The sequence below is a fragment of the Zonotrichia leucophrys genome, chromosome 27, assembly GCF_028769735.1.
Source record: "Zonotrichia leucophrys gambelii isolate GWCS_2022_RI chromosome 27, RI_Zleu_2.0, whole genome shotgun sequence".
Classification (NCBI taxonomy): Eukaryota; Metazoa; Chordata; class Aves; order Passeriformes; family Passerellidae; genus Zonotrichia; species Zonotrichia leucophrys.
In genome coordinates this window covers 3674462-3688194 of record NC_088196.1, presented here as the reverse complement: position 1 = coordinate 3688194, position 13733 = coordinate 3674462, and the positions used below count along the sequence as shown (strand labels likewise).

At 50.3% G+C, this 13733-nt stretch overlaps 1 protein-coding gene across 1 annotated transcript; it reads right to left on the bottom strand.

Annotated features, from left to right (window-relative positions):
• Positions 1–2853: 2853 nt before the first annotated feature.
• Positions 2854–10936, bottom strand: CCR7 (C-C motif chemokine receptor 7). The gene is made up of 3 exons (XM_064733830.1): positions 10877–10936; positions 5916–5965; positions 2854–4607 (listed from the first exon to the last, which is right to left on the bottom strand). Exons 1-3 carry the CDS (start codon positions 10884–10886, stop codon positions 3543–3545), a joined length of 1125 nt encoding a protein of 374 aa, XP_064589900.1. The 5' UTR covers positions 10887–10936; the 3' UTR covers positions 2854–3542.
• Between the last annotated feature and the right edge of the window lie 2797 nt (positions 10937–13733).

The window sequence follows — 13733 nt, the reverse complement described above, 5'->3', positions numbered from 1 at the left end:
TTTTCTTCATCAAGAAAGTTCCTGAACATTAAGAATTTGGCTCACAGTCACCTCAGAGGAGCAGGGGGAATGGTCAAAAGTGCTGTGGCTCTCTGCAGATCCCCAGTTCTTGCTCTAAAACTGCTCAGCCTTGTGCACAAACGAGCTCTTGGGGCTCTGAGGACCTCGCTGTGGTGAGACCCAGTGTTTATTTAAGGATCCCTGGGTTTGAGGTTCTGCATCTTAAGCTGTGTTGTGCTGCTCTTGAGATGCTTCTCGAGTCTGTGGGCCAGATGCTGAAACTCACCTTGTCCTTTCTCTTCTGGGGGAAAACGTGAGACTTTCATCACTCACTGAAAGCAGAAATGAGCCCTGGCTCCGGCACTCGGGGTCAGGCTTCTGTCTCCTCGTGCTCTTTGAGTTTCTTCCTCTTTGATTCCGTGGTTACAATTACAAGGCACTTTTTGTGAAGGATATGGGTCCCCCCTCGCTCCCCCCTGTGTGTTTTGAGGCACAAATTAACCGGGGAAGCCAGGCAGGAGCTCTGTGTTCATTGTTTTGCTTGCAGTTCCTGCTCTCACCCTGCATGTGACTGGGGGTTATAGCGCCTAGAGCTGCTGCCTCTCCCAATTACTCAATTACTGTGACCAATTCCCACAGTAGCATAGTGGTTTATTACTGAATTGTAATCAAATGTGAACAATAAAATACTACAACTCAAAGAATTTTCACTCAAAGGTTGGTGAGTGGCCACTGCTACATCCAGATGTGGAGCAGCATCAAGACAGGTGGGTTAATAGTTAAAATAAAATCTCCTTAACGTGCTGCTGACTTGTTTCTTTTATAATCCATCAGCAGATGGAGTAAACCAACTTTTTTCTATTTAGTTTATTTTCCATGCTCTCTTTCCTGCAGGGCAGCACTGATATGAAGCTGAGCTGATCAAACAGCTCCTGAGAGGACAGCAGAATTGACAAGGACTGGACAAGGATGGAGAAAATGCAATGGAAAACCAGAAGTATTTTGTTTAAATGGTTATAATTTATTTTTCTCACGTAGCAAAATACAGTCAGTTTTTAGACACCTCAGGTTGGGATCTTAGGCCAACGTTAACATGACTCATCTAAATTAGATGCAAATTTGTTCTGTCTGTTAAATTTAACCAGGGAAAGCCAGGCACTGACATCAGCCCTGCCTCACTGAGGCAGCTGTGTGTGATCCTATTTGGAATTCATCTGGTCTCTAAGGACCTGAAGACTTCTTCATTTGCAGGAGGGGAATGGGTTTTATCAGGTTTTATCTACAGGACACAGGTAGAGCTCCATGTGCTGGTGGAGCAATTTCCTGGCTGGAATGAGGTGAATGGTTCTGCATGAAAAGTGTTCTTGGGGTACATTCATGAACAGATTGAACTTTGTGTAAAGCAGCTTTACATATTGAATATACATTAACAAAATATATTGTTACTGATGAGGAAAACTGCAAATACCCTGTGCTGGGGGTGTCCCTGGCTCTGGCCAAGATCATGATAGCTGTGTCTTGCCCAAATAAGGATGAGAAAGAAACCAAGGGCAAATAGCTGTTCAGTGTCAGTTGTCACCCCCTGTTTCATGTGACAGAGAAGCAGTACTTTGTACAGTTACCTGGGCACTGTAAATGAAAATGAGTTCAACAGTTGAGCACAGATAAGTCACACAAAGCAGAATCCTCTCTTCCCGAATCTCAGCCCTTGGCAAAAATCCCATGCACCAGAGGTAAATGGTTTATTGAGAGTTTATTTAGATTTGGTGACAGCCAGTGCTGTCTCAAACCCAGCCAGGGAATTCTGTCTTGGAATTTTAATCCTCAATTCTCTAAAGCAATGCTCTCCAGCCCATGAACCAGAGAGTTCTCTGTGTTGCTCCTGATGGATCCATGCATTGAAAAACAGGATAAATGTCTGTTTGGTGAGTGTTTTGCTGCTCAGGGCTCTGTGTGTTCAGGGGAACGTGGACATGTCTCCCCTGGCAGCCCCAGGAGCAGCTCCAGGCTGAGACTTCTCTCTACACTGGTGATGGCTCTGGGAGAGCTGGGTGCTGTGGGAGAGGAGCACAGGACAGGGACGGGAGAACAGGACAAGGATGGGGACAGGAGAACGGGACAGGGGCAGGAGCACAGGACAAGGATGGGGACAGGAGCACAAGGACAGGGACAGGAGCACAGGACAAGGACAGGAGCACAAGGACAGGGACAGCAGCACAGGACAGGGACAGGAGCACAGGACAGGGACAGGAGCACAGGACAAGGACAGGAACAGGAGCAGGACAGGACAGGACGCACACAGAACAGGGACAGAGACACAAGGACAGGGACAGGAGCACAGGACAAGGACAGGAGCACAGGACAGGGACAGCAGCACAGGGACAGGAGCACAGGACAAGGACAGGGACAGGAGCACAGGACATGGACAGGGACAGGAGCACAAGGACAGGGACAGGGATAGCTGCACAGGGCAAGGACAGGGACAGGAGCGCAGCACAAGGACAGGGACAGCTGCCCAGGCTGTGCAGCAGCTCCTCCCAGCTGACGTTCAGCGGTTCCCACAGTGTTCATCTGTCATCAGAAATCTTCGCTCTTCCTGTGAAAGCACCCACTGGAATTACAGTCTGGGCTCCTCCAAGGTCTGATTTTCCATGACAATAATCTGCTGTTTGTGGCCCTGGCAGAGGTGGAACAGTGCTCAGATCAAACCTCAGCCAGCCGTGTCTTTGTTGGTGCCGACAGCACCGATGCAAAACACGCCCCAGTAGCTTATGAGTGAAATACAGATCTGACTTCAAAGGCAGCTGAAGTCCTGCTAGAAGGGCTGGGAAGGGAGGAGAAAACCCACATTCATATTTATCTCAAGGTCAGCAGGTGATAGCCCAGAAACAGGATACAGGCAGAAGTAAAGTAGAATTTGTACTTTTCCTGACAGAGCTATGAGTGGCTACAATGTTATAAAAAGTAATTGAAATTATGGCTTGAGTTTGTATGGATTTTGCATTAGCTGTGGTCATGTCTCACATTTCATGGGGGAAGGCAGAGCAGTCGTGTGCTCGGATACTCCACAGCTGGGGTTGGATCGAGACCGAGGCTGCGGGTTGGCCTCGGACTGACTCAGTGCAAGGGCATTTCTGTGGGGTTGCAGAGCTGTTGTCTTGTTAAAATCAGCATCCAAATCAAGGCTGATGCTCCCAGGCAGTTCTGCTGCACCAACGTCTGTTTTCTCTTGGTACTTGTCTCTTTTAGGGAAAACATTCTATTTTGAGCGTTTCTCATTTTGACAGGGAAAGACTAAGCTGAAGGTGAAATGACAGGAGGAATTGCAGACTCACCACCTCTCCCTTGCTTTGCTGTTAGTGACAGCTCTGTTGTGAAGTCTCTCCACCCATGGGACATTGGCCAGCAGCCCTTGCTGCTTGAAACAGGAGGAGGCTCCTAGATTTCCCCCTTCTCTGCAGTATGGCAGGTCTTACTCTGCCAGGAGTCCAGAAAACGTCCAAAACCAGTTCAGCTCCACCAAGGCGTGCCTGGAGCTGGGCTCACGGAGAGAAGGTGGTGGTTGTCTCTGTCTCCATGGCAAAGGAGCTCCTCTTGTTGTCACGGCACGAGGTGAGCTGCAAGAGGCGCTCCTGGCTCAGGCAGCCCAGCTCCTTCAGCAGCTTGAAGAGGTCGGTGCGGAATTTGACGCCGATGAAGGCGTAGAGGAATGGGTTGAGGCAGCATCGGAAGCAGGCCAGGGTGTAGGTCACGTCATCTGCCACGTCCAGCTTCTTGCTCTCCTCACACGAGCTGGTCTGGTTGAAGGCTGAGATGGTCTTGGCCAGCATGACGCCGTTGTAAGGCAGCTGGAAGACGACAAAGACGATGACCACGGCGATGATGACCTTGATGGCTTTGTTCTTCTCAAAGTTGCGGGCCTGGAGTAACGTTTTGATGATGATGAGGTAGCAGAAAGACATGACCAGGAGGGGAATTAAGAAGCCAAACACCATTTGGGACACTTTGATGCCAGTGTTGAAAGTCTGCAAGTCATCAGCAATGATGGAACAACGGGGGCTGCTCTCTGAGTTGTTCACACCACTGTGAACCAGCTCAGGGATGGAGAGGATGAAGGCCAGGAGCCAGATGATGAAGCAGGTCACCTTGCTGATGAAGATCATCCGGGGCCGCAGGCGATGGGCTGAGGCCGCCTGGACGATGGCAAAGTACCTGTCGATGCTGATGGACAGGAGGAGCAGCATCCCACTGAAGAAACTCATTTTGCAGATGCAGTAGACAGCTTTGCAGGCAGCAGGCCCAAAAAGCCAGTGTGTGGCCGCGCTCGCGGCCCAGAAGGGAAGGGTCAGCAGGAAGAGGATGTCTGCCATGGCCAGGTTCAGCAAGTAGATGTCTGTCATGGTCTTCAGCCTCTTGAAGTAGATGTAGGTGAGCATGACCAGCCCGTTCCCCAGCAGCCCAGTGAAGCAGATGAGGCTGTACATGGCCGGGAGGAAGGCAGCACGGAAGTTTCGGACCTCCTCCTTCTCACACAGGGACTCGAACATGCTGTAGTCGATGGTGCTGTTGGAGTCATAGTAGTCAGTGACATTGTCCCCAGCACAGAACTAGAAGAGGAAAAAGAAGAAGAGTGTGTTGGGACAAGGGCTGTGTTGGTGGTGTGGCTGTGCAAGGAAAAGAGCCTGGAGAGAAGTCCCAGGGAGTTCCCAAGTGCTGTCTCAGGCCAACAGCACAAAGAGAACTGGCACAACCTCGTGGCTGAAACTGTTTCCCATAAATATGTGAGGTTTGGGGCTTTTTGGGGGGCTCCAAGTGGGAATTCCACCAGAAATGTTTTGTGCTCGGCCAAAGTAACATCTGCAAGCCCTCAGATGTGTGGCAGCTTTCCAGAGTGTTCCAGGACCCACCTCCAGCTGTGTGTGCACAGCCGGCTGTCAGATAAAATGTGAGAAATAAAACATCCTTGAGCTAAATTAAAAATCAACGGAGGTGCCTGTGAGAATGTGAGGAAATGCAGTGAGTGCAGCAGGAAGCTGCTTCCGTGTCAGGCCAGCATCTCATTCAGGCCCCCGATTTCAGTTCTGATTATTCTTGTTTCATCTTCCTACACTGCCATAACCTGTAGGGCAGACAGAGCCTGCGGTATCTGTGCCCTGCTTTTGTGACTTAATAATCTCCAGAACATTCTCCCCATCTCACAGACATGAAAGGTTTCCCCTGGATACCCCCACCCTTTATCGGAGAGCATCTCGGTGCTCTCCATCTCGGCAGGTTTGGCTTTCACCACATCCTGCCAGGCTGCCAGCAGTGAAAGGGAAAAGCAGGGGCTGCTCTGCTCTGCCCCAGGGAGCCCCACGGGCTGGGAGGTGGCCACTGCAGCCAAAGGACGAAGGACACCAGGATCAGCCCTGGGTTTGGGAGCAGGTCGTGGCACAGCTCTGTGTTTGGGGTCCTCCTTGCTGGGCCAGGGCACTCTGAGCACCAGGCAGGGCAGGATGCTGAGCTCTTCCTCCTTAGGTCCATCCCTCTCAGCTAGGGGTTTGGTCAGAGTGCAGCACCTTGACCAGGAATTTGCAGGGAGCAGGAATTATCTGCTCCCTGCAATCAATGTGGTGCACTCCTGTCTGTCCTGGAAATGCTCATTTTGGGGTTAAGAGTGGACTCACACAGCCCAGGACATCTGAAAAACTGCGTTTTCCACCATTTTTCTCTGCTTGGTTTTGTTTCTTGTGTTTGTTTTTCTGTAGCTGGGCTCTGCTCTCACCTCCCACCTCCCCCAGCTGGATCCTGGGGTGAGCAGCTGTGTCCCCACACATTTCTGGGACTGTGGGTGGCTGCTCTGAGTTTTTGAGATCTCCCTTTACCCACAGCACAAACCCAGCTGGATCTCAACAATGTTGTTGAAAACATCTTACCTGAAAAACGAGTGGCAGGCTGAAAACAAGGGTGACCTTTAGCTGCTTGCCTAGGGAAGAAGGAGATGTTGTGTTAGTGGCTGACTGGGGGTTTCCACATGGTTCTTACTTTGAAAAAGCAGTGGGTAATGCTGTCCATGGCACTGTGAACCCTGCAGAACCCTCACCACTGAGGAAACCAGAGCCAGGGGAAGATGCCAGCAAGATAACCCAGGGTCATGAGCGTTGCTGTCAGAGCATGGTGGAGTCTCAGGAATTTGGTCCCTCTGGCTTCATGGATTCATGGAACAGCTTGGTTTGGAAGGAGCCTCTAAAGGTCACTCAGTCCAACCCCCTGTAGTGAGCAGGGATGTCTTCAGGACCCTGCGCAGTGAAAGCTGAGAGCTGAGGACTCTAAACTTGGCCACAATGCACCCATTTTGATTTTATCCATTATTTTTCCCTGCAGGCAGCCAGCAGCCTGTTCCCTTGTGTCTGAGCAGTGAGGGTGCAGCTTAATCCATGTGAAAATACCCAACTGTGAGGGCCATAAATCCGGCCCAGCTGTGCCCGTGTGGTGCCTGGGCCGTGGAGAGGAGAGCTCAGCTCCCCTGGGACAGATAGAACTGGAGCTGGCTGAAATTTATTGCTTGTCTCTAAATGTCAAGAGTTGGCTTCTGCTGCCTTGGGATGTGAAAATACAGGATGCTGACAGCTGGGAGGAAAAGCTGAATTTAGAGCCAGGTATGGTGGTGGTGAGAGCAATCTCAGCCGAACAGCTCTTCCTGCTGTGGTTAGCAGGGCAGGGGCCAGGGAAAGCTTTCTCCTCACTGGTTTTACAGCTCCTACCAGCATCTACCTCAAGCAGCTGCCGCTGAAAGTTGCTCAGCTGGAAGGTGGCAGTGAGACAGCCCTGAGCTCCACTCGGGTGTGGGAGGAGATGTGTCCCTCCCTGAGGGGTGCCATGGCCCAGGATGTCCCTCCAGGCACTGGGTGGTCTCTGCAGCCCCTCACTCCCTGTGGGTTTTCTGCTCTGGGGGTGCTCAGCAAGGAGATACCTTTGGCTTGTTCCTCCTAGAACTCTGCCTTGCTCCTCACAGCCTGGTTGTTCATAATTGGGGCTGATTCCTGTGCTCAGTGCCTGCTTGGTTTCAGTTTTGTGCCAGGCTCCTGCTCACGCTGCACTGCACCAGGATGATGAACTCCCACTACAGGCAACTGCACCAAGCCCTTGTGTTAAGTCACATGCCACAGCTTCACTAATATCAGACAGAGTTACCTGTGAGTGGGGATGTTTTTGACACCTGAGGGTGATGTGTGGCTCAGAGAGATCCTCAGCCACGTGGGAAACTCGTGGTGCTCATCCCCAGGCCTGTGTGAGCACCTCCCCTGAGGCCTCCTGGAAGCTGTGTCTCACTTTCCCCCTTATTTTCATCTCTGATGCTCCTGCAGGTGTGTGCTCAGCTGTGTTCATCCTCCCCTCACCTTCTCCAGACCCTCCTGGGGGTATCTGAGGGGCTCCCACAGGAGCTCAGGAGGAACCTGGGGGGACTCAGGAGTGCAGGGCAGGGACTGAGGGTGAAGGGGGGCTCTGGCTGCTCTGTCCAGCCAGGGCCTTTCCCTCTGATCAGTCCCAGACTGCAGGAAGAGCTTTGGTGTCTGCTGTGGTTGTCACCCCTCTAACTGCTGCCCTGGCTTTTGCATATGATACAGGAAATACACGAAAAGCCCCAAGGACTGAGACCCACTAGGTGGGTTTAAGCAAGCTGTGACTGCCCTTCCTGCCTGGAATACAGAGTCCCTGACCCTGCAAACACCACAGCAGCCTTCAGCATTGTGCTGCACCTTCTGAGCAGCCTGGTTTCCCTGGCACTGCTGGAGCTGGTGCTCCTGGCTGCCTCTGGATGGGTGATGAGTTCCTGTGCTGGTGCTCAGCCCCAGCAGGAAATTGCCCCTGTGGCTGCTGGATGAGAGGCAGAGAAGAACCACCCTCATCCCATGGAGGAAAAGCATCCACATAAACCAGACTCCATCCTCTCTCTGTGGCTTGGTTTGCAAACTCCAGGTCCAGCCCTGGTGAGGGCTCCTTTGCTCTGCTCTGTTTTCTTATCACCCTGTGAAGGTCTAGAAAAACAGGACTGAGAACGTGACTCAACCAACTCCTGAAACAGTTCAGCTGATATCATTCCTTTGAAGATCATCGTAAGTTTCTTTTTTCTCCACTTTTTCAGTTGCTGTTTCAACTGTCTTAAATGTCAAATGACTTTTCAATATGAAAAGAGACCTGTGCTGTTTCTGCCCCTCTTCTGTGCCCCCACCTCAGATTACACATTTGCAAAAGCACAACCACAGAGGCCCTGCTGCCTCCTGCTCCCTCTGTGCCAGTTTGAGCACGTTGGTGTCACTGGTTTCAGTCAGACTGGACAGGACTTGCATCTCCCCAACTTGTCCTGTGGTCTGGGGCAGTGGGCAGAAGCAATTATCATGACAGGATTCTTGCTCTGCAGCTTATCAGGCATTTTAGGTGCATTTCTTTACTTTTTCTTTCCTTTTTACACCTCCTGGCAGTTGGCTGCTGTGGGTATTTTCTTCAAGTTTTCTAAAAGTTTTGTTCCTCAAAATATTGAGGAAAAAAAAAACCCTCTCAAAAGTCCCTGCAGCCAGTTGAACTAGAAACCTCATTTATAAAAATACACCAAAACCCCACCACAGCCAATGAATCAGCCTGGCCCTACAGCCCCGTGGCAGCCCCCTGTGTGTCTCAGCTGCTTTGAGGCCATTCCTGTCCTGAAGGACCTGGAAATGGATGGAAAGGGGAATTACTGCATGGGAGGAAAGGAAGGAGGTGCTGCTTTGAGGCCATTCTTGTCCTGAAGGACCTGGAAATGGATGGAAAGTGGAATTGCTCCATGGGAGAGAAGGAAAAAAGGGATCTGTTCATGACAGGGAATGGGAACCCCTCAGTTTTACAATTTTCCTCCACAGACCAAGCCCAAGGTGGTGGGGGATTCATCCCTTGGCAGCTGCTGAGCTGTTCTGGCTCTCTCAATAGCAAAGAGAAAGAACCAGGTGGTTTAAAGCCCCAGTTCAGGTGCCCGGGGTGGGCACCTGGGGTGGGCACTTGGGGACACTGCTGTGGCAGAATGGGGGTGAATTTTGGACAGGCAGATCCCTCCCAGCTCATCTGGATCTCCCTCAGCACCAGCTCCTAAATGTGAGCAAGGCAAGAGCAGCTGCTAGGGCAGTGAATCCCATCAGGTGCACCCAAAAAGGCCTCTGACAGTGGAAATATTCGGTGTCAGGAGATCTGCCTGGAAGAGGAGAGAGACACAGCCCTGAGGGTGATTAATGAGATCACACAAATGAGCAGGGCAGCTCCTGAGGCTCTGGCTGCTGATAGAGCCGAGGGATGCATGAGGGCAAAGCAGGAGCTGGGAATGCTTTAGGGATGAGATGCATGAGGGCAAAGAAGGAGCTGGGAATGCTTTAGGGAGCATTGGCAAAGCTGAGCAAACCTGCTGTGGCCAAACCCTCGTGTTGAAAGAAGGTTTTTGGGCCACCTGGAATTGCAAAGCCCCAGCACACGTGTAGGCAGTGATTAACCTGCTCTCTGCACGTTATTCATGTACCAGCTTCTGGTGCCCCTTCTCCAGCAGTACAGGAGGCTTTTGGGGGAAGAACCAGATAATTCTGAGAAAAGTTAATCATACTTAAGTGATCTAATGAGTACTGGCAGTTAGCAGCCTGTTCTCCCCCTTCCCCTCCTCACAACTGGCAGAGGAAGGACACTGTCATCTCAGGAGAGAGAGGAGCCAGTGAAACCCAGTCATGCTCTTATTTCATGTGCTCACTGATCTATCACAGAAGAAAGTTAATAGTTATCGACCTCCACTCCTTTCAGGAAACTGTGAATCAAAAGACAAGATAAGGAGAAAGAAGCAAGTCAAAAATTTCCTGCAGAAGTGAGCCAGGTGTGTTTTAAAGAAAGCACCACGGTGGTGCATCTTCCAGGAAAAGGAAATATTCCTCTGAAATACAATAGTAGAACAAAAAACCCAAAGCAGGAACATTATCATAATCTGGTCAGGTTCTCACTAACTCTTTATCTTCTCTGTCCTGATTGACCTTTCCCAGGAGCTGCCCCCAGACACTGAACCCCTTGGAACAAGCAGCCCACAAAGCGCCCTCAGGATGATGCAGAGGCCAAAAGTTTAAACGAGAAGAATTATGTGTGGTGAGCAGGTCCAGTTTGGTGTTTGTTTGGATGCAGGCATTCCAAAATCCAGGAATTTCCTAAGCCATTGATTGCCAGAGGCTCTGAGGAGTAAGAAAACTCCCTGACTCATACCCTGTTCCTGCTTGGAGGGTCCTGTGGGACCTGCTCCCTCTTTTCCCTGCATCCCCATCTCTGGAGCATCCCCAGAGCTTCCTTTATTCCCCAGAACTTCTTGCATCCATCTCCAGAACCTCCTGCATCTCCAATGCATCCTTCTGCCCCCAGTGCTCCTGCAGGTATTTTTAAATAGAAATAACTTGCAAAAGACTGGATGGACCTAATGAACAAACTCAGCCCTTCTTCTCCCAATTCCTCGATTCATTCACTGAATTAAAATGTTGCCAGGGAGAGTGTTCCCCCTCTCTCTCCCTATCTCTCTTTATTTTTTTAAATTAAGAACACAGAAGAAAAGGTGTGAATTACGCAAGATTCCGTTTGCTTCAGAACAAAAAGGCCCCTTAAAATTGCCAATTGCCTCCCAACCTCTTTTTTTTGTGTTTGTTTCTGACGTGATTTGAGGTTTTTGAGCTTCTAAAACAGAACTATGATTTTTTTTTTGTAAAATAGTAAAAATGAGGAAGGTGAAAGTCTTTTGTACTGTTTAAGTACTCTAATAGAAGTGCTCCGCTCCTGTGTCACAGGACAAGGACTGGGCATCATTAACAAAGCTGAAGGCACAGCCCAAGGCTGCAGCCCAAGTACTCACCCCCATCCATGGTGTGGTTCCAGCAGGATCCAGTCACAGAGGTAGGGAGAGCATCACCCACTGCAGCACAGCCTGCCTGCTCCTGCCAGGGACCCTCCTCGGGGAACTCTGATTTATACTTCCTGCACTCCCGTGAGGACCCTCCTCCTCCTCCTCCTCCTCCTCCTCCTCCTCCTCTGATATTCAGAGCTGTGCTGAACTCTGGAGGTGCTCAGGTGCTGTCTCGGCGTGCTCTGCACACCCAGAGCTGTCACTGACACTTGGGGAAGTGAAGAGGGCTCTGCTTTTGGGCTGACACATGAGGAATGGTCTGTGGTGAAGGAAACAGGGGAAGGAGGCTCTTTCTTACCTGCCCACTCCAGCAAATCCTGCTTCATCAGTGGAGCCCTCAGTGCTGGTGGAAACAGGGGATCCCATCCTGTCCCATCCCATCCCATCCCATCCCATCCCATCCCATCCCATCCCATCCCATCCCATCCCATCCCATCCCATCCCATCCCATCCCATCCCATCCCATCCCATCCCATCCCATCTGCCAGACCTGTTTTGGGGAGGCTGTTCAGGATGAAAATCTCAGCTTACAGGACTGCCCATGACCAACAGCTCACTGTCCTTCTCCCTCCCTACACTGTCAGCAGCTCAGTGACTTCCCCCCTTTCTTTTTCTGGGTATTTTTGTCTTCCCCAGAAGGTTCTGCACTTTGTCAGTGTCATGCCTTCCCCCAGAGCAAACCAGTGGCTTTCGTTTGGTGTTTGCTTTTTGTTTGGATCTACCTGTCCAACCCAGTTTTGTTTGGCTGGGAGTCAAAGAGGGCTCTGCTCTTGAACAGACCCCTCAGATAGAGGGGTTGTTCCTCAGACAGAAATGTCTCCAGCTCCTCACAAGCTTGCTTTTTTTCTGAGCCAGGCTCCTCTAGAAATGATGCCTTTGGCATCTTGTCCTCTCTGTCTTATGCTATGTCAGTGCTGTTACTGCAGCCAGGTGGAAAAACAGGGCACCACAGGATGGAATCCCAGTCTAAATTAAATATAGCTGAAGCTGAGGGTAGTTTTGAGGGTTCTGTGGGCTGTTTTAGGTCCTTTTTGAAGACTCAGATCCAGTTTCAGACCCTCCCTTGATATGGTCCCAGCCCGACTCCAAACCCTTCCCAGTGCTGCTGTGGTTCTGAACCCATTCTGGGGTGCTGAAGGGTACTCAGGGTGAGGATTTTGGGGTTTTTGGGGGCAGGAGAGCTGTGACAGTTTTACTCTGCTCACACAAAGTGACCCTCCCTCTCCTTGGCGCTCTATGAGTGCGCGGCACCGACTCCTCCGCACCTCACCCGGCACTTATCTCACCCTGCACTTATCTCAGGTGCTGCTCCCATCTCTGCAGCTATTTATTGCTCTGTGTGCCTTTGCTCACCAGGTATGCAGGCAGGTACCCTGCCTCGAGAGCTTTATCTCATAACCACTTCCTCCAAGGAGGACCTGAGATGAAAGGCTTCCCTTGGGTACCGGCAGAGTACCCGGAATCCAGGGGTGTAACAGAGGCTTCACACCAGGTCACAGCTCTGCCTGGGATGTGCAGGGGCCCCTCGGGGTGCTCTGTGCTCACCCTGCTCCAGGGAGAGGCAGCAGGCAGAGTTCTGGTGGATCCATCCCCATTTCCATGCTGGCTGAAGCCAAAGGTGAGAGAGGCAGCTTGGTTTCTGCACATGGTCCCAAGATTCAGCTTCAAAGTTTTGGTACATGCCAAATCCTGTAGTGTTAGACTGTTTTTTGGACTGTTAGACTGTCCAAGCAAACTGTTTTTTCTTAAAAATGATGAGAATATTTAAATTGGAATATTTAAATGGGAATATTTAAAATAAACAATTTGTCTGTGTATGACACCGAACCTCTTGTACAGTCACATTTTATACCCAGAGGGTTCTCAGAACATTTATTAAATATTTGCTTAATTTGATTGTGTATATTTTCAGCCTATTGCCTGAGTGATTCCATCTCTTGGACACGTTGCCTGAACTTCGGTGCCCCATGAGCTGCTTTTCACAGAACTGTGATCCTGTGTGAGCAGGCAGACCAAACTCAGACAGTGCCAGGCCTGAGCTGTGCCCATGAAAGCCATTGCACTGTGCTACTAGAACCTCTTTGTTATTCCAAAGTTAATTAACTGTATAAAAGGAATCAAATTACCAGGGATTCCAGTCTCTGGGTGCCTCTGCTCCCCTCCAGCACCCAGGAGAGTGATGTCAGTGATTTAAACCTGCTGCCCAGGCTGCAGCAGGAGCTGGGCGCCAGCTTTCATCCATAAACTTCTCAAAGAAAACGCAGCATCCTGATAAATTCCACAGGAAGTTGCTCAGAGAGATTTTGGTTCAGTTCTCATTGGTTCCACTTGAACTGAAATATTGAGTAGAACTGAATTGAACTGTGTAATCCTGAATTTAACGTGATATGATGTTCCTTTGCTGAGTTGCACTTCCTTGTGATGTTCCTTTGCTGAGTTGCAATTTAATGTAATCCTCACATTAAATTGCAACTCAGCAAAGGAACATCACAAGGAAGTTAGCTGTGGTTTCCCATCCCCTGCCTGTGTGTAAAACTGGAATTCCTGTGGGATGTTCCAACACAGTCTCACAGACATCCTGAGGTGGGAAAGATCCCAGAGCTCCAGGACAGGGTTCCCAGGTGCCTCGTGCAGGCTGGGGAACCTTGGAAATCAGAACTCAGGGCTTTGCCTACAGAGAAGGAATTCAGTCTGAGAGAAGCACAGCATGGGATGTTCTTACATCCTGGATTCAAAACTTTTTAATATTTTCCACTGGTTTCACTTTAGGTAATTTGAGATGGACACACCAGCTCTGTCCCCCTGT